Source organism: Schistocerca gregaria, chromosome 4 (assembly GCF_023897955.1).
Source record: "Schistocerca gregaria isolate iqSchGreg1 chromosome 4, iqSchGreg1.2, whole genome shotgun sequence".
NCBI classification, from domain to species: Eukaryota; Metazoa; Arthropoda; class Insecta; order Orthoptera; family Acrididae; genus Schistocerca; species Schistocerca gregaria.
In genome coordinates, this window is record NC_064923.1 from 78084921 (window position 1) to 78108257 (window position 23337).

Genomic DNA, 23337 nt, shown 5'->3' on the forward strand with positions numbered 1-23337 from the left:
AGTTATGTTCAAAATTAATGACTTAAGAAGTTGACATGTTTTTATCTTTGCGTGGATGCCATCTTTGGAATCAGTCGCGTACCAGAAAATGGGCCAGCAACCCAAAACCTATGTCACACAAACTAAAAAAGTTTTCTAAAAGAAGACAAAAAAGTGTTTCATCTAGTTAAAAATGAAAGAAAATACTACATATAGCTTTTAGAAAAGGAAGTAAAAGGGATTAGTTGAAGAAGTAAGGTCAGTTCACTCAGACTCTACGTTGAGAGGGGTCCCACCTGCTGTGAGAATTAGGGGATACCTTTTCTTAATATACAATGTTATCTTGTGAATACCGACAAAAAATAGGTGAATATATTATCCATTGTATCATGAATGTGACGAAATTGGTACTAAATGAATAAATGAAATAAACAGTGTGTAGAGGTTTTTACAGTCCATTGTTTAAAATGACACAGATGTAACAAACATTAGGACAAAGGAAAACTGCATCTTCATCGCTGAAAATACATGTTTTTGTGTTACAAAATATTATTAGAAAATTTGTATTTACTCAGTCATCACCTCAAAGCTATACACATATTCCTAAAGTCACACATTTTTCTGTGTAGACATTAATAAAAAGACAGCAGCTTCTGTTCTTCATGGTTAACTCAGACTTCTATATCTATTTCTTGGCACACCCCTCTTCCTGTTGCCTAAAACAGAAAAAACAGAGTATAGAATAACATCTTTTTGGTGCATTATTGGCATAATTGAAAGACTTGAGTTACAGAGTCAGACTCACTACAGCTGTGTGTGTGTGTGTGTGTGTGTGTGTGTGTGTGTGTGTGTGTGTGTGTGTGTGTGTTTTGAATTCTACTAAAGAAAGATCAAGAGCTCGAAAGCTAATGTAAATTCTGTTTACTGTTGTTTGTTTTTGTGCACAACACATTAGTTAGCTATGGGTGAGTGGTTGCTTGTCCTTTATTATTTTATTTTATGTAAAATTTTCAGTCAACTTCATAAATGGATAGGCCATTGAAATGTGTCATTTGAGATTACTCTTCCATGCAGATGTCCCCTGAAAATGAATGTGAAAATTCTCTTGTTGCTCGACTGGGACTCAAATCTGGAAGTGTTGCTTCCAAGCGAAATGCCAAGGTACAACTGACCTCTCCAGCCACGGCCCACCTAATTTCTTGGTCTGTCAGAGATTTACCTCCTATTTTCCAGGCACCTGAAGCTCCTCTGCATACCTTGCTGCACAAGCACAAAGAAAGGATATTCCAGATAATGAGTTATAAGCCAGTATTTGCCCCATAAAATAATGCTATAACAACATACAAATAGGAACCAAAGAAACAGTTCCACTCACCATGTGGAAACAGAATAGGCACAAACATAAAGTTTTCTCTGGATAACTTTCTGGGTTCCTCCATTTGGCAGAATATGGGGAACAATTGAAAAAATAAGTGTAATTAGGGTCTTAATCAAGAAAGTCTGAGGAGTAATTAGGGTATTAATCAAGGAAGTCTGTTAAGAGAAAACACACTGAACTGATATTCTCAATCAGCTGCGTGGGCATTCCTGTGTTTTAAAGTGTTATCCAAATGTACTATACGAAATTTTATGTAGGGGGTTTTCATTTATTATGTGTCCACTAATGTCTAGTACTGGAGATGACACATCATTTTTGCTTGTTTGAAATCGCACAATAAAAGTCTTTGTGAGATAAAGACTTAAACTATTAGTTATTAACTACTGTACATCTTGGAGACATGCAGTACCCGATTGCTGAGGACACTCAACAGCATGACTGAAAAGACCAAAGTGCCTGTCATATCATAAGTACCATCTGAATTCTCCTACCCAGTACCAGTTTCCATTAACTCCAGAAATGGGAACGCACTCTCCAGCGCATTCCGTTATTCATTCTGCCGCCCTCTTGGGTAGAGCCTACATTAACTACCATGCACTCCCTCCCCCCCCCCCCCCCCCTCCTTTCTGGTGTGACAACTTCATATTTGGCTTACTCTCATCATCACTGCAGGTGTCCCTCTCTTGTCCTGGGGTCTGAGTGACTTGCTCTTCCTTTCTAACCTTCCCCAACCTATATGCCTTTCATTACTGAACTATTAATACCAAAAGGCAGTGTAGTGTGTAACTTTTTTATGTAAGTCTACTGGCAGTACTACATATTTTACCTCCTTATGATCAGTGCTGACCAGCAATTCTGTCTAATAATTTATTAGTTTTCTTGATTCAATTTTTCTTTGACACGACTGCATTATTTACTCAATTACTTCCTAATTTATGTTCTCATTTTCCCATCTAATTTTTTCTTCCTATTTATTAACTTCATTATTCTATCCACTTTTCATTTCTCTTTCTGTTGTAAACTATTTTCTTAATCTCACCTTTTTATTATCCCTTAAGTAAATCTGCCATTGTGTTGACTACTGTATTATCTTTGACCTTGTACTCTCTGAGATACCTTCACTTCCACCTTTGCCTACCTTTATTCTTACACCAGGTTCCCCCCTTCCACACCCTTTCCTATCCTTCCTGACTGACCCTGTCTCTTCCTTGAAGAAAGAACATACATTTCCGAAAACAGAGATTACTACATGTATACTTCTATATGCAGTAATACTAATTTCGTCTCCTTGGTGTTTCTAACAGCCAATCATTTTATTTCCCTGTAATTTTACAATTCTTATTAATAAAGTCAGAGAAGAATCACAGACAGATTCACAAACTGTCTAAATGACTCAGAAAAAATCTAGTACAGTGATAAAGTTGCTGATAAGAAGGAAGATGTGAGTTTTGTGGCCTGTTAACAAAAATATCATTAGAGACAAATCATGGGCATCATTTTCACAGAACCCAAGAATAAGTTTTGTTTTAAGCTGTTTTCAGGAACAAAATAAATCTGCATTTGGAAATCCAATCTTAAGCTTTGCTCCTCCATAAAATTTTACTAATGACATATTACAAGGCATTAAGATACCCTGCAATAAATTAAACCTTAATGAGGTAAACATATAACCAGGAACTCCAAAAACAATTGAAATAACTAGTTAAAAAAGAGGATAGAGGTATAATAACTTCAAAAAAGATTTTCAAAGTTAATAAAGATAACATATAACAATAATGGAGTGCAAATATTCCCAAAGTTTTCATTGTTTGTATAATGAAAAGCATTTATGAGGGTAAACATCTGTTTGGTACAAAATATTGTGAGATTGCAAGTACTTGTGGTTTTGTTTTTAGACTTAGGTGCTTGGCCTTAAGCATTTTTGGGGGCACCATTAGTATGAAACCAGCAAACCCCTGAATCTTTAAAGAATCTGAACTTCCGTGTATAATACACCTTGTCTGATTACTATGCCTTTATGCATATAATAGAGGACAAGTTTAGGAAAGATTTGAAATTCTGCTTAAAGTTTGTTGTAAGACACTGCCACTTCATTATGAAACACAGTTTGAATGTAGGCATGGAATGTGAGCCCCATTTCAAACAAAATTAGTTTTTCATACACTTGAATGTTTACATCATCATATCTTCTGAGCTGTGTGCCATTCAAAGATATAATTTGGTAGGTACTTTCAGTAATGTACATAGATGCTGTTTTTTAATTATTATTATTATTATTATTATTATTATTATAGTAAGTTCCTATGGGACCAAACTGCTGAGGTCATCGGTCTCTAGCACATTTTCTGCATGGCACTTCAAGCAAATCTAAATGTTTGCGGCATTGTATCTCCTGAAGTATGTGTCACACAATGTTATAATTTTGCTGATACATTCAATGGAATATGTGGATAATGTCTGAAAACTGTGCTGTGAATTAAGTTAGTAGCAGAGAAGTAATAAATTAAATTGTCATGCCTGATGATGCCATTTTACTGCATGACCAGTGAAAATGAAGTAAGCAATAATTTTTTTCCCATTTCATCATTTTGTGGGAGGTGTCACAGAGTAAATGTTTGAAATTATGGGTAAATTTTGTTGGAAGTCAGTAAGAGCTCCCATTCCAGATATTGAATGAATATCTGGGTGTTTGCATGTCATGTGTTACACTGCCTCAAGATGAACACACACAGTTTCTAACATTAGTACGTGTCTTATTGTGTTAAACTTTAAACATTAAAATTATAACTCTTAATGAGTCGATTATAGCAGTGCTTTAAATTTTTTACATTCCATTAATAACTACACGAAATATTGAAAATCGAATTTATGTTGTCCTTACACCACAACTGGTGCTGGGTTCCTGGATAGTGTTTTAGTAATACAGATTTAAACTTTTCTTTCAATCTTTGTTTACTGTTGTTTTGCTTTTTATGTGCACATGGCAAATAGCTCGTTTATGCAATGGATTTTTTTTCTCTGATGAGATGCAATTGGACAATTACATTCTCATCTTCAGGTGGTGAAATTTGATGTTTTCAGGCTAGCTAAATTGTCATGTAGCCATTGGTTTTGGTATGAGACGTAACAGCAATATTATTACAAAGAAGAAACAAACACCTACCAAGGAAAATTACTAAAAATTAAAATACCAAATTTAGAAGAAAAAGTATATTTACCACGTGGTAACACGAACAATTTTTTTTTACAAAATTGTAAATTTATGAACCAAATGTTCTGTAATCTACAACAAAACTATGAAAAGAAAGGATCTAATATTCCATACAGCAGAATCCCAAAGGATAGCCCAAAAATGACGTAGTTTTTTGACAAGCTAATCTATCAGAATATGTATGCTTGGAAACCAACAAAATATGCAGTGATGAACTATTGTACTGAGCCAAGCTGTCTCAGAGGAATTAAAGTGGAGTGTGGCTCCTACTTCAAAGGAAAAACATGGTGTTGAGTCTGCAATAGATTGAAAGAGCCCCACAGATCCTCAGAATTGTACAAAACTGAATCCAATGTAAAGAAGATATTAATTTTAACAGTTATTGCAGTCCTCTGTTTGGTTAGAATACATATACTTGGAGGTCTTGAACTAACTGATTATTTTTTAAAAAAAACCTTGAAGGACCATTCCCCCAACTCCTCTTGAATTGATTAAACCAAGTTTGTTCATTCCCTAGTACTCCCAAAATTATTAAAGAAAAAGCCGATTGATTTTCCATCCTCTCCATTTATTCAGTTACTACCCCCAAATCTCTTTTATACACTTAGTATAAATACTCATGAGCTGTGAATGATGCAAGAACAGTTGAAAAATGCTGTGCATTAATAAGATCTTTGCAACGGTGTAAAACTAGAAAATGGGCTTGGAACTTGAAACCTTGGTCAGGTGTAGTAGAAGTTCAAGATACATTAACAAAACACTGCTTCTTCTGAAATAATTATGATGTTTTATCAAGAATCCATGGACAAGTCACTTAAATTCATTTCAGACAATGGAATATACAGGCTCGAATAACAACAACAACAATGGGAGTGTGGTGTGACGAACAGACACAATGAAAAAGAATGCAGCTACTGGACTAAGTCCTTCATCAGACACAGAAAATTCACACGTATTTACACAATCACAATTCACACACTATTTGTGTGTAGGTTGTACTTTATGTGTGAGCTTTTTGTTGTCTACATCTTGTGAAGTACTTAGTCTGGCAGCTGAATATGTCTAACATTCTTTTTCATTGTGCCTGTTTGTGACTCCTCTATGTGGTGAGTAGCAACCTATCCTTTCTGACCGCTGTTAAATTGACTTCAATAACTCATGTTTAACATTACAAAACAGATGAACTGAATATCCCAAAAACAGTTGGAAGTGTCTATCTAAACCATAATGAGATCCGTATTAAAAATCTACAACTCAGTTAACCCATTTAGACCCTCTGGCTACAATTGTACACATTCATTTTTACTGTGTCTTAATGCAACAGAAGTATTTTTCCCAATGGAAACCTGATGAACACATTTCTGAATGTTCCACCTTCCCATCATGCACAAGTGCTGCCAACTCTTTGGCATTAGTACGAAAATATCAGCAAGTCAGTGTAGCAGTGCGTATCAGCTCGCGATCACCAGAATACACAGATGTGGTTGGTTCACTATATTCCACTATATAATCGAATATTGTTGATGTTGTTGTTGTTGTTTTTGCAGAGCAATTACTGAATGATCATTTTACTATTTACTGCCACAGAGAACATTTCATAATTAGTTATTTTAGTTCACAAAACAAAGCCACGTGTACAAAGTATGTTTTGAAAATGGGTGCATATTTTCCCATAAATCTTGCATATAAAATATTAAAAAATCATCTAGGAGTATGACTACATAAAGAATAATTTTTCTTGATCCAGAAAAAAATTCATATCTGAAAGGGTGAAGATAAGATCAATATTTGTTCTTTTCATTTATGCAGTGTGTACAGATTTCAATCAAATCGTTCGCTCAGAGTTCTAACAACTTTAGTTTACTGTTGTGGGTACAAAAATGTTGCTTTTTCTATTCAGCAATGTGACCTATTTCAAAAGGTCCTAATATTTGTTCTTTATTTTACTTGTTAGTTTCCAAGCATTTTTGTATTCATTTTCCACAGATGGTGTTTTTAGTTTCTCACAGATGTCAATGGTATTGTTACCTCAGTACATTCTAATTTGACATTTATTTATTTATTTGAGCTTATGATGATTTCGCATCAAAACGGAGGAGTGCAACCAAAGAAGATTGAAGGAAACAGCTCTAGCATATACAATAACAGTGACTGCCTCCAATTCTTTAAATGTTAAGAATATGCAGCATCAATGAAAAAAGTCCAAAGGCACTGATGATGGACTTATCTACTTGGTGCATTGCATATGGCCCCTTGTGCCTCCATCAAGACATTCAAAAGCAGCCCTTCTTCCACACAACAGCGTGTTAACAAACTCCCATTCCATTCTATCTCTTGCTGCCATCTTCAGTGTTGTTGTGGCACTTGACTCTCGAACTGCAACAGGAAGAACTGACATGGAGAGACATCTGCAGACAGTAACTCTTCCTCAGTCTCATTATCTTTTATCATCCACTGTCTCTGTCAGAAAAATCACCATCTGAACCCAATAAGTCTCTTTCTGATTCAATATTTGAAAAACCTCTTCATTAGTAAAACTGCTCTCCCGTCTTACCTGAAAAACCCCCTAACAGGAAAAAAGAAAATACAACACTAACTGATGGGGAGAGTAATAACACCAATACACGAAACACAACTGATAAGTTATGTGACAGAGACCGGCACATTGATCTTGTGCACAAAGCGCACATCATCAGGCTGTGTTCTGTTGAACAAAGCAAAATGCAATGCAAGAACTTTTATAATTATGAAAAAGAAATATTTTATAAATCATCACGATTAATTGACCCCCCTCCTGTTCTAAAATTTCCATGAAATCATGAAAACTGCTATACATCATTGTTAAAAGTAGAAGAAATAAAGAATTATGAGCCTTAGTGGAAAAAATGTTAATAACTGAATTTGTTAGTGTGAAAATAAAAGTTGAAAGGTGTCTTTTGATACATTTTGTTGTTGTCATATTAAGAGTTTCTTTAACTAATAAAAACTTATACTACAGCACCTGTTTCACTGTAGCTCATTACCTTTCCATCAGCAAATTATTTTGCTCTTGTAATTCTACACCATTGTCCATGTCAGTGGTTAGTATTATGAGGGATGTTTCATGGAAATCTGATTCATCAATGTATGTCACAGGTATCTGTGTTGAAACCTAAGAAAAGAAAAAAAGCATTTATTTGTAGCTCATGTACTAATTAATTAATAACTTAGAGGGAAAGAAATTTCCAACTGATTTTCAACCTAAGAACCAATATAATTTGGACTATGTTAACACTATGTCCACAGAAAAGGCAAGGATTCATTGATAAGATACATCCTGAAGCATCTTGGAATTGTCAGTTTAGTATTGGAGGTAAGTGTGTAGAGTTAAACACTGTAGAGGGAGAACAAGGAAGGAAGGAAGGAAGATTGTGTTTAATGTCACTTTGACATCAAGGTCATTTGCATTTAGCATAATTATAGAAAACCTGAATCTGTATGGCCGGATGCGTAAATCTGGATAGCCAGACATGGGTAGAGGATCAAGGTCTGACTACAGTAAGCACGTTAAAATGGGTGTAGGTTTCAGTAGTTATACAGTTATGAAGTGACCTGCAAGTGTGTGTGTGTGTGTGTGTGTGTGTGTGTGTGTGTGTGTGTGTGTGTGTAATTACACTGAAAAAGAATAGAGAGTTTAAAGTTAATTAGTTTTGTGTGATAAAGGTCATATGTCAATTATCAATAAGACAGGTGATGCCTTTCTTCATTTCTTTTTGTAGTTCTCGTCCTGGAATTATCATTGTTGTAAAATAGTGAACACCTTTGAAATGAGCCCAGTAATGTTTTCTACCATTTTACTTAATTTTTTAATACTTACTGCTACAAGGAATAAATATGTTGCAACAGAATACTAGTAACGTGAAATTTACTAAAGAAAATTATCTTAGACTGTGTCTCAGTGCCTACAGACTTTTTATCAGCTGATGTAAAACACATTATGAATTGTGTACGACTTGTGGGTTCACTTCTGCATAATTTAGAAGGCATAAGCCTGTAAGTAGATCAGAAGTACGATATATCTGCATTTCTGATTAAATTATCCATGATATTATATGAGAATTACCACCTTTGTGAAATAAAGTTATGTAATTGTTTGAAGGTATTTGTTTGCAGCCAAGGTAAGTGTTAAAATCCTTGTGCCACAGTACCTACACCGCTAGAGGCATGTAACAGGACCGCAGACACGTAACTGCAAATAAACTAAAATTTAAATAAATGATTTTATTTTTTGGAGGTGATAATTAAACCTTATTCATCATACATACAAATTATCTCCAAAATTAATGTGACCTACGTCATGAAAAGAAAATTCTGGTTGCTCTTGTATTGATTCCATCGCTGTGTTTACTCCAGTCTCAGCAGTTTGCTCATGGTTCTTTGATGGCATTTTCTGTGCTTCTTGCAACCTTCTCCAGATGGCAGTTTTCGGAACCTGAAAAACCAAAGAGCAATAGAATTAGCCCAGAGACCAACGCTCTGTTAACCTCTGGCCCTTGTGCAGGCAGTTATTCAACTTGGTACTGATTGACATAGTTATCGGATGTCCTCCTGAGGGATATCATGCCAAATTCTGTCCTTAGACTGTCAAAATCCTTAGCTGGTTGGAGATCCCTGTCCATAATGCTCCAAATGTTCTCGATTGGGGAGAGATCTGGCAACTTTGCTGGCCAAGGTAGAGTTTGGCAACCATGAAGACAAGCAGTAGAAATTCTCACCTTGTGTGAGCAGGCATTATCTTGCTGAAATGTAAGCTCAGGAGTGCTTTCCATGAAAGGCGACAAAACAAGGCATAGGATATGACAACCAAATGGATCTGCTATGAAAAGAAATGGCATCCCAGGCAATCAGTCCTTGTTGTTGTGCCATACATCTGGTGATAGCTTGGCACACCTCCAAAGTCCGGACCATCTCCATACACATTTTCGCTGGTAAACCAGGGTTCACTTTGAGACAGGGCTCACTATTGAAGACAATTCTGCTCTAGTCAGGATGAAGACATATTTGGAGAGCTCTGGACAGTGGTGGAACACCAAACTGATTTTCGTCTGGTGTAATGGCACTTGCTATATGCTTTCAAAGAGGTATATGTAAGATGATAAAAGAGGAAGCAATGTGCTGACAGGCATCTAGGGCTCGCCAGTATGGGGACACTCTATCACTGAGCAAACCAATAGATGTCTCTCCGGTCTCACTACTGTGATCCTTTGCGATGGACGGGGTGGGGGGACCCTGAGCTACCGAGCAACATGACAGATGTTTCTGTTGAGAAGTTGTCATGATCCAGTGCTCTCTTGGAAAGCTTGCAACTGTAAATGAATGCTGTCGCCAAAAGGAAGGTGTTGATTTAAACGAAACTGTAGCGAATTAAAAGGAGCTAGCGTATGATATTGAACCCCACCACACCCTGAATTCTTGATTGTTGTGACTGACCTATGGCATAGCCCAAGTTCTATGTTAGGTTTAAGGTGATACTGTGGTTGTGAGTTAAAAGTTGGGGCAATAGACTGACCTATGGCATTACCTAATGTTTACATTCACACTGCATTTTTTTTTTTTTTTTTTTTTTTTTTTTTTTTTTTTTTGTGACAAATCTTTCACCATAAAAACTGAAATGGCAAGGTAAAATCTGAGAATCTATATTAGATAACTGACATAGGCCAGTATTTTGATGCATATTATGTACATATATGTTACAAAATTTGCAGGGGGAGTCTACAACAAAGAGAGTGATAGTGACTGCCAACAGCTGCCTGCCCCCCCCCCCCCCCCCCCCCCCGCCCCCCACCACCACCAACCATGCAAGAATAAGAATGTAATGTAGATGAAATATTCATGTTTTTTTGCACTTTGTAATAGGTGCATGTTAGGAGGCTGTAGCTTTTGTTTCTTTCAAGATTGTTTATGCTGATTTGTAACTTAATTTGTCACTGAAAGTAATTCAAATTTCATTCTAATCCAAATGTTCGAATGATGATTTGTGTGCCTTCAAATATTTTAAAATACTGCAGTGTTGAATATTCTTCCTCCCAGGAATTTTATTTCAGTTATTTATGTTTTGTATTGATGCCTTGCACATGCAGCTTGAATAGATATAGCCTTGTAATTGTCACAGATTAAATGCTCTTCATTTTGCTATACTAACTGAAGCATTTAGAATGGTGGACATAAGTGACTCGCAAGATGAACCCCAAATATACTATTGATGCAAAACAAGTATCAGTATTTTGTTCCTTCTGTTTGTGAATGTATGTCATATGCCACTGCTTAATTATGTCATGGGATAAAGACTATGTCCATTGTGGGTAGTTTCAATTGCCCCACCTGGCATTTTTCCTTAGGTGTAATTCATACTCAACACAAAATATGTCATGAGGCACAAGGAATAAGCTTCCATCGAAGTGATACTGAAGTAGTCTTTTTCAAATGATTACTAAATAGCATTCCCTACTCACTGTAATCATCTCTGTGAGTTAAAATCCTGTGACACTCGGTCTTTCTGAAGCTCTGTATATGCTCATGAAATGCAGTGCAGATGTAGAGGAATATTTAATACAAGTCATTGACATTGACCAGCGACATCTGAAACATGCGACAAATGCAGTAAGCAATGTGCGACTGTAACATGATGACAATTATTATTATTATTATTATTATTTTTCAAGTTGGCTCAGCTACACATCAGTATGTGAGCACAAGATTTCTTTAATATCACATTTGTTGACATCAACATTCACAACCAATATCACTTTCCAATCTCATAGACCTAAGGTGAAGCTACAGATCAGTCTGTCACCGCAGTCTGGTCGTTTTTAACATTACATTCACTGGCTTCGCCAACTAACAATAATACTGTGAATATATGCAGCAAAATGTGACATGACATCAGCAATGAACATTACGTCACTGGCCGATGCCATGGTGTGTAGCGAACATTTCTCGTGATCTTGCACATTAAGATGGTGATTAATACTCAACTAATCTGTGAGAGGTGCAATCTATTACGTGCCAACAGCCTCATCATAATGGTAATATGAGTTCCTGTCAGATCGTCAAAGTGAAGTGCTGTCGGGCTTGGCTAGCAATGGGATGGGTGACTGTCCGGTCTGCCGAGTGCTGTTGGAAAGTGGAGTGCACTCAGCCGTTGTCAGGCCAATTGAGGAGATACTTGATGGGGAAGTAGGGGCTCCTGTCATGAAAACTGATAATGACCAGGAGGGGTGTACTGACCACATGCCCCTCCATATCTGCATCCAGTGACGCGTTGGGGCTGAGGATGATACGGCGGTCGGTCAGTACTGTTGGGCCTCCAAGGACTGTTCGGACAGTTTAGTTTAACAATGTATTACGTGAGAACTTGTAACTTAACATTTTATCCTTAGATACAGTTTCGCTGTCATCAGAAAATGTGTTGGATTTTATTACTGAGAAAGAGCATTATGCACCCATGTTTGACAGAAGGCAGATGTTTGTAAGAATTTATTGTGATGCACATAGGCTACTAATAAGTGTGACCTGATACAGTTGCAAGCATAGTGAGAGGACTTGAGGGTACCATATTGCTACTGACTCAAGTTGTGGATATTTACGAATCTACAACATGCTTCATTTGGAAAAAAAAAAAAAAAATAAATAAATAAATAAAAATAAAATAAATAAATAAATAAATAAATAAAAATCATTTCCATCTAGTTGGGTTCACTCAGGCAGTACACTGTACCTTATATAACTTCATAAAATATTAAGTTTCCTTCATATGTGCTACTCATGAGTCGATACTAACACAATCTTCATGGTGTAGCACACCGTTGTTGTTCAAATTATAAATCTGAATGATGATGGTGTTGGGCAGATCCTTTCTTGTCGTTAAGTCTCTCCTGTAAAACTAGTGATATGAAAGATCACTGATGACTGAAGCGTGAGCAGCAGAAATGGGCACTCTGAACATGCGAAGGATCATGGTAGCAAGGCCTTAAAGACTACTATCAGTCTGCTCGGTAATAGAGGGCCCCATGTCTGCAAGCCCTAGGTGCCTGTGATGTGCTGCAGCAGAATGATACTGTTGAATGAGATGTGGCTGTCACTTTTTTTTTTCTGGCGGCAAAGAGAGAAAGCTGTGGTGTGTCTTGATGAAGAGAATGCAAACATTTTTTATTGCTCTTCCTATTTTAACAGTTTTGTTAATAATAACTGGATTTTGGGCTAATACAAATAATGTTAAGTGAAGTACAGTGCCTGCCTATTTATTTGACAAACCATTCATCTCACCGCATTGAAATATAAGTTTTTCGTTAGGCAACACAGTCTACAATTACTACCTTCTATGGCGGCTGTATTCAAGATGATCTATTCAAGATGATCACCGCAGCAGAAAGATGAGGTAAAACCAATAACATGGTGTCTGTTTGGCAGCCGACCATAATAGGATTTCATTAACTACCATTTATCACTTCACAGTTGAAAGTTATACAACATTTCCAATTCAGAACCTGTAATTCATTATCCAGCCAATAGCCAAACAAATAAATTTAATAAAATACACTGGTGACCTAACAGAAACCAGATCATGCACCCTTGGATCGTAAGTAATGTTACTGCAACAGTGATTGTTGAAATACTAATTGTATTCTGTCTTCGTCCCATATGTTCAACAATGAGACTACAATGAGAAACAGAAAATGTTATCAGTATAAACCAAATAAAATTATGGACACTGAAGAAAATTTTCTCTGAGACAAGTAATTGAACTCTAGTGAATGTGAACAGAAGGATATTAACAAAGGGTAGGATGAAGAATATCCATTGATTATGGTATGCAACAGCAATTTTGCTACATTATCCTGTAGGACATGTCTGTTTTCAAAATAATTTGGATAGAAACAATGCAATAAATGTAGCAAATTTTCCGAGCTCGATATAGAGAAAAAGGCACAATGCAACAGACGTAGCAAATTTTCCGAGCTCAATACTGAGTGAATGGAACGGACACACACATACTCAGGCTATACGCACATTAGACAATCATCATTCGCAGGTATCAACCACAGAACAATACTTACATAAATTAATAAAATGAATGCTGAGTGGCGTACAGAGTTGAGTACAAAAATCGCAAACGTGTCTGTCCACTGGTCTAGGCAATTTAGATCAGAGTCTCAATATCTTAGACCAAAAAGTCACAACACTTTTGAACGTCTTCAAAAATTTGCATACTAGTTTGAAGAGAAAGTTGACAAATACAACCAATAAATTAGATATAAAATTTACTAATATGTACAATTAGTTATACAAAAACTTTCTACTATGAGTGAAGATCACGGTCAAAGTGCACGTTATGTATAGGAATTCCCAGCAGTGCACAGGAAAGCTTCGCTCAAGTGGTAACAACAATTCAAACACACTTGTCTGAAATGAAGTCTGTGTGCGACTTACTGGATGATGAGAGAGCTGAGGCAAGTGCCTTTGACAGCGATTCTGCCCTAGTTGAAAAGTGCGCCAGGGAACAAAAAAAAACTTATGTTGACGTGGTTAAAGATATCATAAACAAAAGAGAACATAAAGTCCTTGCTATAACACCTAGTGATATGAAAGCAATAGAAGGTAAGATTCGTTCCGAACTTAGGACAAATGCGAAGGAAGACAGTTTGCAAACAATAAAACATATGTGCCAGTTTCAGCATATGCAACACTGCCGCCTCCAAAAAGGCATAGGATGGCATCGCAATTGGTGATTAATGCCAGGCCTACAGTCAGTTATAATGGCTGTGGGTCTAAGAAAACAAAGACAATTCCCAGCCTTCTCACTGGACTTCAAGAACATACGACAAGTTGTCTTTGTAAGAGCTTTTATCTCAACACTGGTCTAAAATCCACAAGATTCAGTTCATTGTTGGTTTCACCCAAGGTGATGGGGGATTGTGGGCAGCTGAAGAGGCAGATCTTTGTCAAACATATGAAGAATTTGAACAATCTTTTCCAGGGAAATACTAGTCACAGGGAATTCAGAAAAGACTTAAGAATGGAAGTTTTTGACCCACAGCCATTTAACGTAAAACAAGGCAGACTGTGCCGGTATTTCGAATCAGCAACAAAGGCAGTAGTAACAGAAATCAGTATGCAACGCACAGTGCGGATGGCACCCATACGCGCCACCCCACGGATATAATGGTAACGCAGGATTCCGAAACTGTTGAACAGATGTTTTCCAGGAGAGAAATAATAATGAAAATCAACAAAATGCCACCCACGATTATATGCAGAATAGAACATGGCAAAATATTGATCACATTGTATATGCCTCTCCCGACAGTAAACGCGATCGGTCGGCCGAGACCCCTCACCACTGACCGAAAACGGGAGGGGGAATGACGCTTATAAATAATTATTTCTTAAGGTATGACAAAGAGATTGATACACGAGATGACCTATATACAGATAAGACAATAAACATAAAAGGAATAAATGATGAAGTACAGATGAAGATTGACACCAAAATAGGAACAACAGATATACATTTGATACTAGATACAAGAGCAGCTACAATTCTCATTTCGTACAGATTGTTCAATGAAATAAAAAGGAAATGAAACCTACCTATTTTACCTGCGCAGAACTGTCATGTTTTAACAGGTATGGGAAATGTCAAAAGGTATCAAGTTACAAACCTATATTCCAATAACTTTAGCTGGAACCACAATTACTTGTACATTCCTAGAGGTAGAAAAACTTGTAGGCTTGGAGAATGGGCAGGAGCACCTTCCATAACAAGCAAGGCATGGAGTGACAGATTCATCCCAAGCAAATATTTTTTCACCAAAGGACCAAACACTTCACTGATCCAGTCTCAAACAAGATCATGTGTCACCCAACTTCTTAAACAGAAGTTGCCTGATGTAATTCCTATGCTTTTCTTTCCTCATGTAGCAGTGAAATTGCTCTTGATTGTGTTGATGATAAGATCAGTTTTCATGTTGTTACAGGAGGTGTAAATATTTTTAGAAGTAAATTCTCCACTCACGGAAAGCAATAAAAATGAGAAAATTTTCTTAGAGCTAAAAATAAAGGTGTCAGCTAAAATTCATGATGAGGAACCTTGAATTAGAATATAGATACGATTTTCTTGTAATTGTACTTGTGTGACTTTTATTTGTTTTATATCTTTGTAAATATGATCATGTATAGTTTGTAAGCCTGTGAATCTGCAGTGCCGTGCTAAATAAGTGGTAGAGTGGCACATGTGTGCTAATGGAAAGGTGAAAAACTCACCAAAACATCAACGATGATTTCATCTAGATGGAACTGATCCAGCAGGGTCCTTCAGCCTCACGGCGCAGTGGAGACTCCTGTAGTTTATGGAATCCACAGGCAGGTGTAAACAATTACCTTAAGTGGACAATGTCAACTGTTCACACTCCATCACACAGGCAAATAATGCTCTGTGTAATGTGGAAAACAATAGCCGCGAGGAACTCCAAACAATGGAGCCAGCTTATGCCAACAACTCAACGATGATAGGAAAACAAAGGACAGAAAAAAATGCAAATTTTTATTGCAAACTAAAGGAGAGACATGGAATTGTCATACATATAAATAATAAAGATAAACATTTAATTGAATTTGTGTGATGATAAGAAACAAATTTGTAATATTTTCCTTATATGTGTGAAGTAATTGATTTATTTGTAATTTTAATATAGTGTAAGAAAATTTTTGGTAAAATATATGAAATATACAGAATTTGGTAAAAACTAGGTTTCAACATAGCTGATACATATTAGTCAAACAGTACATTAAAGAGTAACAGACAAATATACCAACAGTTGAACAGCCAAAATAAAGGTTTCTAACCTCTTCGGCCATGAAAGCAGATGACTGCACCTTGTCCCTCTGGGTAAAAAATGGAAAATGTATAAATTAATATGAAAAGGAAATTTTTTACTGTGTGCTATGTACATGAATCCACAGTCCACAGTAGGAGCAAGTGTAATGGCACTTGCCAGATGTTTCCAAAGAGGTATACATAAGATAAAAAAGGAAGTGATGCAGTGCAGCAGAGATGCTATTACAAGGGTTGTACCAAAAGTAAGGTTTCCACATTTTTTACAAATAGAAGACATTGCTTTTTGCTATTAATTTATACATAATTGAAAAGCTTACACTTTTGTCTATTTTTAAACATAGTCTCCATTTTTTCGACACACTTTTGAAGATGGTCCTAAGTTGAAGAAGTCTCCCGCCGACCAAAGAAGTGTGTGACCCCTGGCCGGACTTCATCATCGGACGAGCAACATAGGGTCAAGCGTTGTTGTGAAGAAGCATTACTCCTTCCGTCAGTCATTCTCTCCAGTGATTCTGGATTCTCGCTGGAGTTCGGTCAATGTTTCACAATACCTGTCAGAGTTTATTGTCATCCCATGTTGCATGAAATTGACGAGGAGTACCCCCTTCTGATCACAAAACATAGTTACCATAACCTTTCCTGCCAACTGCGTTTGAATTTCTTTGGTGGTGGCAAACCGGAGTAATGCCACTGACGAGGCTGTTTTGTTTCGGGGATGTAATGAAACACCCACGTTTCATCTCCTGTGAAGATAGAGTCCAACAACTTCTCCTTGTTGCCTCACCCCTCACATTGTTGAAGAAACTTGGGAGCACAGTCAAGGTGTTGCTCGTTGTGTCCGACAGTCAGCATCCGCCCAGTGAGCACACACCTTGTGATAACCCAACATTTCTGTTAAAGTTCTTTCAATTGTGCCATGGGAAGCTTCATGAATGTGTTCAACAAGTTCACGGACAGCGACCCTCCGATCTTTGAGTAGCTCACTGTTGATCTTCTGGACAATCGCATCTCGAACCAGCGGTCTTCCACTCCATTCCTCATCGTGAAATTCCATGCGACCCTCAGCAAAAACCCTACACCACTTGCAGATCTGCTGAACGGGCATGCACTCTTCACCATAAACCTCAGTCAGTTGCCGATGAATCTCCACGGGCGGTAACTTCCTTGTGTGGAGAAACCGGAGTACTGCTCGAACACTTGGTGGGAGCAGCAATCAACATTTCCATCTCTGATGGTTGCCAAGCCAACACTGAGCAATTTAGTGAGTCGCAGCCAGCGGGTTCGAGAGTGGGGGAATCACTACACACGGCACTATTGTCGGATTTAGCCTAGCACCTTCCCTCGAGCCTGTAGCTCACTGGGAACCTTATTTTTGGTACAACCCTCGTATAAGAGAGAGATGTGACTATCTTTTTTTTTTTTTAAGTTGGCAAAAAAGGAGAAGGCTGTGGTGTGTCTTGATGAAGAGAGGCTGTGAACATTTTATAACTATTCGTGTTGTAACAATTTTGTTGATAATATTGGATTTTGGGTCAATATAAATAAAGTGAAGTGAATTACAGTGCCTGTCTATTTATTTGGCACATTTTTCATCTCACCGCATTGAAATATGAGTTCCTTTCATTAGATGACACAGTCAACAATTAACAACTTCTACACTGGCTGTATTCAAGACAACCATCGCACCAGAAAGAAGAGGTAAAATTTCCCATTGAGAAGAAAATACAACCAAGAACATTTACTATTAAATTTCCTAGATAGTTTATTTACGGTCTGTCTTCTGCAATCAACCGTAAAAGTATTCATTAACTTTCATTCATGACTTTAACGAGTCAAAAGTCATAAAACATTTCTAATTCAAAACTCCAATTCATTATCCAGCTATTACACTACCATACGGCCCAACAATCAAGAGCTGTGGAATGGGTTGCCATTTCTTTTCATAGTAGGACCACTTAGTTGTCATTTGGGGCACTCTTACAGCACATCAGCGATATTTTAAGCCCCATTTTGTTGCCCTTAATGACAAGTAATCCTGGACTTCATTTCAGCAAGATAATGCCTGCCTGCACACGGCAAGAGTTTTTCCTGCTTGTGTTCATGCTTGCCAGTCCCTACCTTGGCCAACAAAGGTTGCCAGGTCTCTCTCCAGTTGAGAAAATTTTCAGAAGTATGGGTTGAATCCTCCAACCAGCTCAGAATTTTGATAATATAACATGCAAATTGGACAGAATTTGGCACAATATCCCTTAGGAGGACACCCAAAAACTCCATCAATCAATGCCAATCCAAATAACTGCTTGCATAAGATCCAGAGGTGAAGCAAAATGTTATTGTCTTGTTCAATTTGTGAAGCTTTTTCTGTTGAATAAAGCATCCAGTTCTTCTGAAATTATAATTGTTCATCTGTTCATGAACATCACATCCAACGATTTCCATCCCATTTGAATAATTCCTTCATGGTGCACACCTCTCTCTCTCTCTCTCTCTCTCTCTCTCTCTCTCTCTCTCTCTCTCTCTCTGTCTCCATCTTAGAGTGTATAATGATGAATAACGGATATTGTGCCAAATTCTGTCCAATTTGCATGTTATATTATCAAAATTCTTTGATAACAATAGGAATTTAAAAAAAGAGGGAGCTATATAAAATATGTGGGAGATTCAGAGATCTGCAACTACTTTCACATTATAAAAATTTCTGTTAGAGATGAATTTTTACTGGTATATATTGTATATAATTTTTATGTTATATTCAAAATTAATCATCCAAAGAATATTTAAAAAAAAAAAAACTATCTGAGATGGTAAAGGGGGAAACTGGGGTGTCTGTCCGGCCAAGGGTAATTTAATAACTAAAGGAAATGACCAAATAATACAAATGGAAAACACACATTAAATATTTTAAACTGTTGCCCCTTTTATGAAACAGAAAATCCAGATACATAGCCTTTCAGCAATATAGATCGTTTCTGCGGGTTGCCAAATTACGGGCCTGTTGACACCATTCCATTGCGGAAAAAAACAAACGTCTAGATGACAACAACCACAATCCAGGACTGGTGGCATTGTGTCATTGAGAACCAAACTCAACAGTTCAGAACAACAACACCAATGGGTTGTTGTCGTAGGAAACTATGGCTGCAGCAACAGTGAACAGCGACACCTGTTCCACCAATAGGTGTCATTCTCATTGCACGACAAATCATGGCACTACTTGCATTCTGCCAGGTCACGTGCCTGCAATTAGGCCATGTCAAATTGCTCTGCATCAACAGTATTTATGCAAATGGGCAGCCAGAGGTTCAGTTTCAGCCACCAAAAGCTGCCTGACTCAGTTCACCCCTCCATCGAACCGTGATCCACCCTCCCTGCCCTCAAACTGCCCCGTCAACATTCCAGAATTTCTTAACCTCAAACCTTGCCTCACCATCATTCCCCAAATATCTCACCATGGAAGCTAGTGTGATACCTGCGAAAGGACTGCAATTCACCACCTAAAAACTGATCCTGACCTTATAATCCTACTTGTCGACAAGGCTCCACCACTGTTGTTTTGAACAACAGGGATTACTTGGTGGAAGGACTATGCTAGCTATGAGATTTGTCCACTGACAAATCCTGCCACAGTGACCCCATTGCAGAAATCCAGCAGGATCTCCAGTCTCTCCGCAAATACTTAGGCACATCCCAGAATCTCTCCTCAGAGTCAGCCTCTCTGCTCACAGATAGCAATCCCCACACTCCTACCTTCTACATACTTCCTAAAGTCCAACTACCTAGGATACTCCATTGTGGCCAGTTAATGTGTTCCTGTTGAGAGAATCTCTCCTCTTGTTGATACTTTCAGCCTATCATCCGTAACCTACCCTTCTATATAAAAGACACTTACCATTTCCTCCTCGAACTCTCCACAGTTTCTTTTTCTTTACCACATGGTGCCCTGCTCATCACTGATGATGCCACCTCCATGTACACTAACATCCCCAATACCCATGCTTGGCCTTGCCCGACTGACGACAAATCTACAATCTCCTTCCTGGTCACCAAACACTGGAGGCATTACCTACAAATAAATCCGTGGTACAGCAATGGGCCCCCACATGGCACCATCCTATGCCAACTTAGTCATGAGCAATCTAGAGGAATCCTTTCTCACCAACCAGAATTCCAAACCCCACACCTGGGTCATATTTATTGATGACATATTAGTGATTCGGACAGATGGTGAGGACATCCTATCCGCGTTCTTCTCGAATCTCAACACCTTCTACCCCATTCGCTTCACCTGGTCCTTCTCAAACCAGCAAGCCACCTTCCTCAATACTGACCTCCACTTCAGAGATGGCTATTTACTACTTAGCCAAGCACAGCTGTCAAATCTGCAGTGACAAGCAGTCCCTCTCCAAATATACCAAGGGTCTCACTGAGGCCTTCACAGACCAAAATTACTCTCATAAACTTATACATGAGCAGATCTCCTGTGCCTTGTGTGTCTTGCCACCTACCACATTCCCATCATATGGCCGTAAAGGAGCACTCTCCTTGTGATTCAGTATTCCCCACTATTGCAACAACTGAATCACATTTTGCACGAGTGTTCCAATTAACCCTCATCGTTCCTGAAATGAGGAATATCCTACCCACTATTCTTTTCATCCTTCCCGCAGTGGTATTCTGCTGCCCGCTGAACCTTCATAATATCTTTTTCCATTGCTACTCACCCCCCCCCCCCCCTCCCCCGTTCCCAAACCATTCCCTTATGGCTCATTTCCTTGTAACAGATTTAGATGCAAGATTGTCCCATACATTCTCTCACTGCCATCTATCTCCATTTCAGTCGCAGGCATCACCTATCCCAACGATGACAAGGCAACCTGTGAAAGTAGTCATGTGACCTACAAACTAAGCTGCAACCACTGTCTTCTATGTGCATGTGATAACCAACAAGTTGTCTGTTAAAACTGTTTTAAACAGTAGTTTTACTGACATGACTCGTGCATGTGATGTGATTTATATGTATTTGACGATGCTGGTGCTGATTCCGCATTTAACAGTTGACTATGCCACTATGGCTGCAGTGCATTAGGACTTTGTTTTTATGAGACAGATCTGATGATGGTCATTAAAGACCAAAACCAGTAATCTGTTAAACTGAAAAGATTGTGGCCATAGACATAAATTAAAGGAAACTTATTACATATACGGGTCACTGTGTTTTTTCACAACGATGTCGCAGCTTGTGAAAATGATAACTCGTTTTGTAGTAACCAAGTAATACACAAAACTGAGCCAAATAACATTATTATAGCTTTATTCTTAAGCCTCTGAACAATAATGGAAATAAACCTCTCCTGACTCCACACACAACTACACAAAAGAATCATGCAAAAGGTACATCATAAGCGATACACAGAACAACTGATGCGAGCAGTACAAACAAAAAAGACCTAGTGAGAGTGAATCAGCACTCCTTTGTACATATAGGGAGTGAATCGCTGGTAGACAGTGCAGTGGAGACCATGCCATGTGCATGCTTTCTACAGTTGGGGGTTGATTTACGTACACACATGTGGCAACACTACATTAAGCACTCACACCAAAATGCACTAGTGGCAGACACAGCACACCTCTCCCTTGTGAGAAGAGAGTGCCCAGGCGATAGAAGAGACACCGGAGACCTGACAAGAGACATATCAGTTGGATCTAGAGCAGCAGCAGCTGGTGGTGCTGATGGTGATGGTGGAACAATGAGCACTGAAGCATAGGGCCAGAACTCTCAAGCATAGGGCCAGAACACACAGAGACATGGGCATGTCCAAGCGCAGTGGAACTGTGCAGCGACTTATGACAGCACCGCAGAGGAGGGTGCCACTATCATCTCTTTGTCACCATCAACAGGCAGGTCCCCAGTATAGAGAAGATGGGACTGCACCCACTGGCTGAGGTGATGATAGCGAGGGGGCCAGTGGAGGTGGCCCAACCGGAACAGCAGGCTGCGGCAACGGACCCAATGCTTGAGATGGACCAGCACCCGAAAGCTGGGACCTCAGGGTGCTGCACATGGAGGAGGCAGGGCAGCCAATGGAGTTGCCTCCAAAGTGGGTGACAATAGAGGCTGGTGGGACGGGCTGTGCAGACCGGGACTACCACACTCATGGACTGGCAGCTTCCAGCTGCAGGTGGCGGCGCAACTGATCTAAATAGTGCACCACCAGCCCGCTGGCCGTATGGACACCACAGAGATGGCATTCCCAGCAGCGGCCAACAGTGGTCAGTATCCACTTGGGCCAGCAACCAAAGCCTCATGCACACACTGGTGATTCCAGCGTGTAACAGTCAGACAAACCCGACTGCAGCAGTTGTAGTGCAGGTCAGAGAAGGCGGAGGAGCATGTGTGGCTGCTGGCTGTGAAGCAACTCAGCCAGGCTTTGCTCCCCCATAGGCGTGAAACGATAGGCACTCAAAAAATGGAGAAGGGCGTCAACTGGTGAAGAACCCACAACCAAGTTTTTCATTTGGGACTTGAACATACACACTTGTCATTCCACCTCACCATTTGAATGACTGTGGAATGGCGGAGCCATAATGTGACAAATGCCATGACAGGAATAAAACAATTGATAGGTGTGAGAAATGAACTGGGGCCCATTATTCAAAATTGGCATCTCTGCCAATAATGACTCACACCAGAGAAAGTAAGAAAACTGGGAAAACGCATGCACAACCAAGAGCCAACAGTAATTTAAGAAAGAACCTGCAAAGTCTACATGGATGGCTAACATGGAACAAAACAGACAATTTTGCCATCAATCCCTGGCCAGAAAGACATGTCCCCTAGCAAACAGTTGAGTGCTTGAAACTCCCGAATCGCCTGGTGGTGAGGACACAGAATCT

The 23337-nt window shown here is 38.7% G+C and overlaps 1 protein-coding gene across 3 annotated transcripts in view; it reads right to left on the bottom strand.

Moving 5' to 3' along the window:
* Positions 1–418: 418 nt before the first annotated feature.
* Positions 419–23337, bottom strand: part of LOC126268134 (protein bric-a-brac 2-like) — a 129017-nt gene continuing 106098 nt past the window's right edge. For 2 of the 3 annotated variants that reach the window (XM_049973665.1, XM_049973666.1), the window contains 3 exons: positions 8902–9039; positions 7592–7719; positions 419–695 (listed from right to left, as the gene is read on the bottom strand). In XM_049973665.1, coding sequence (XP_049829622.1) covers positions 665–695; positions 7592–7719; positions 8902–9039 — 297 coding nt within the window. In that variant the 3' untranslated portion in view covers positions 419–664. Of the gene's footprint in view, positions 696–7591; positions 7720–8901; positions 9040–23337 lie in introns of those variants that run through there. The other variant, XR_007549096.1, reaches the window with a different exon arrangement.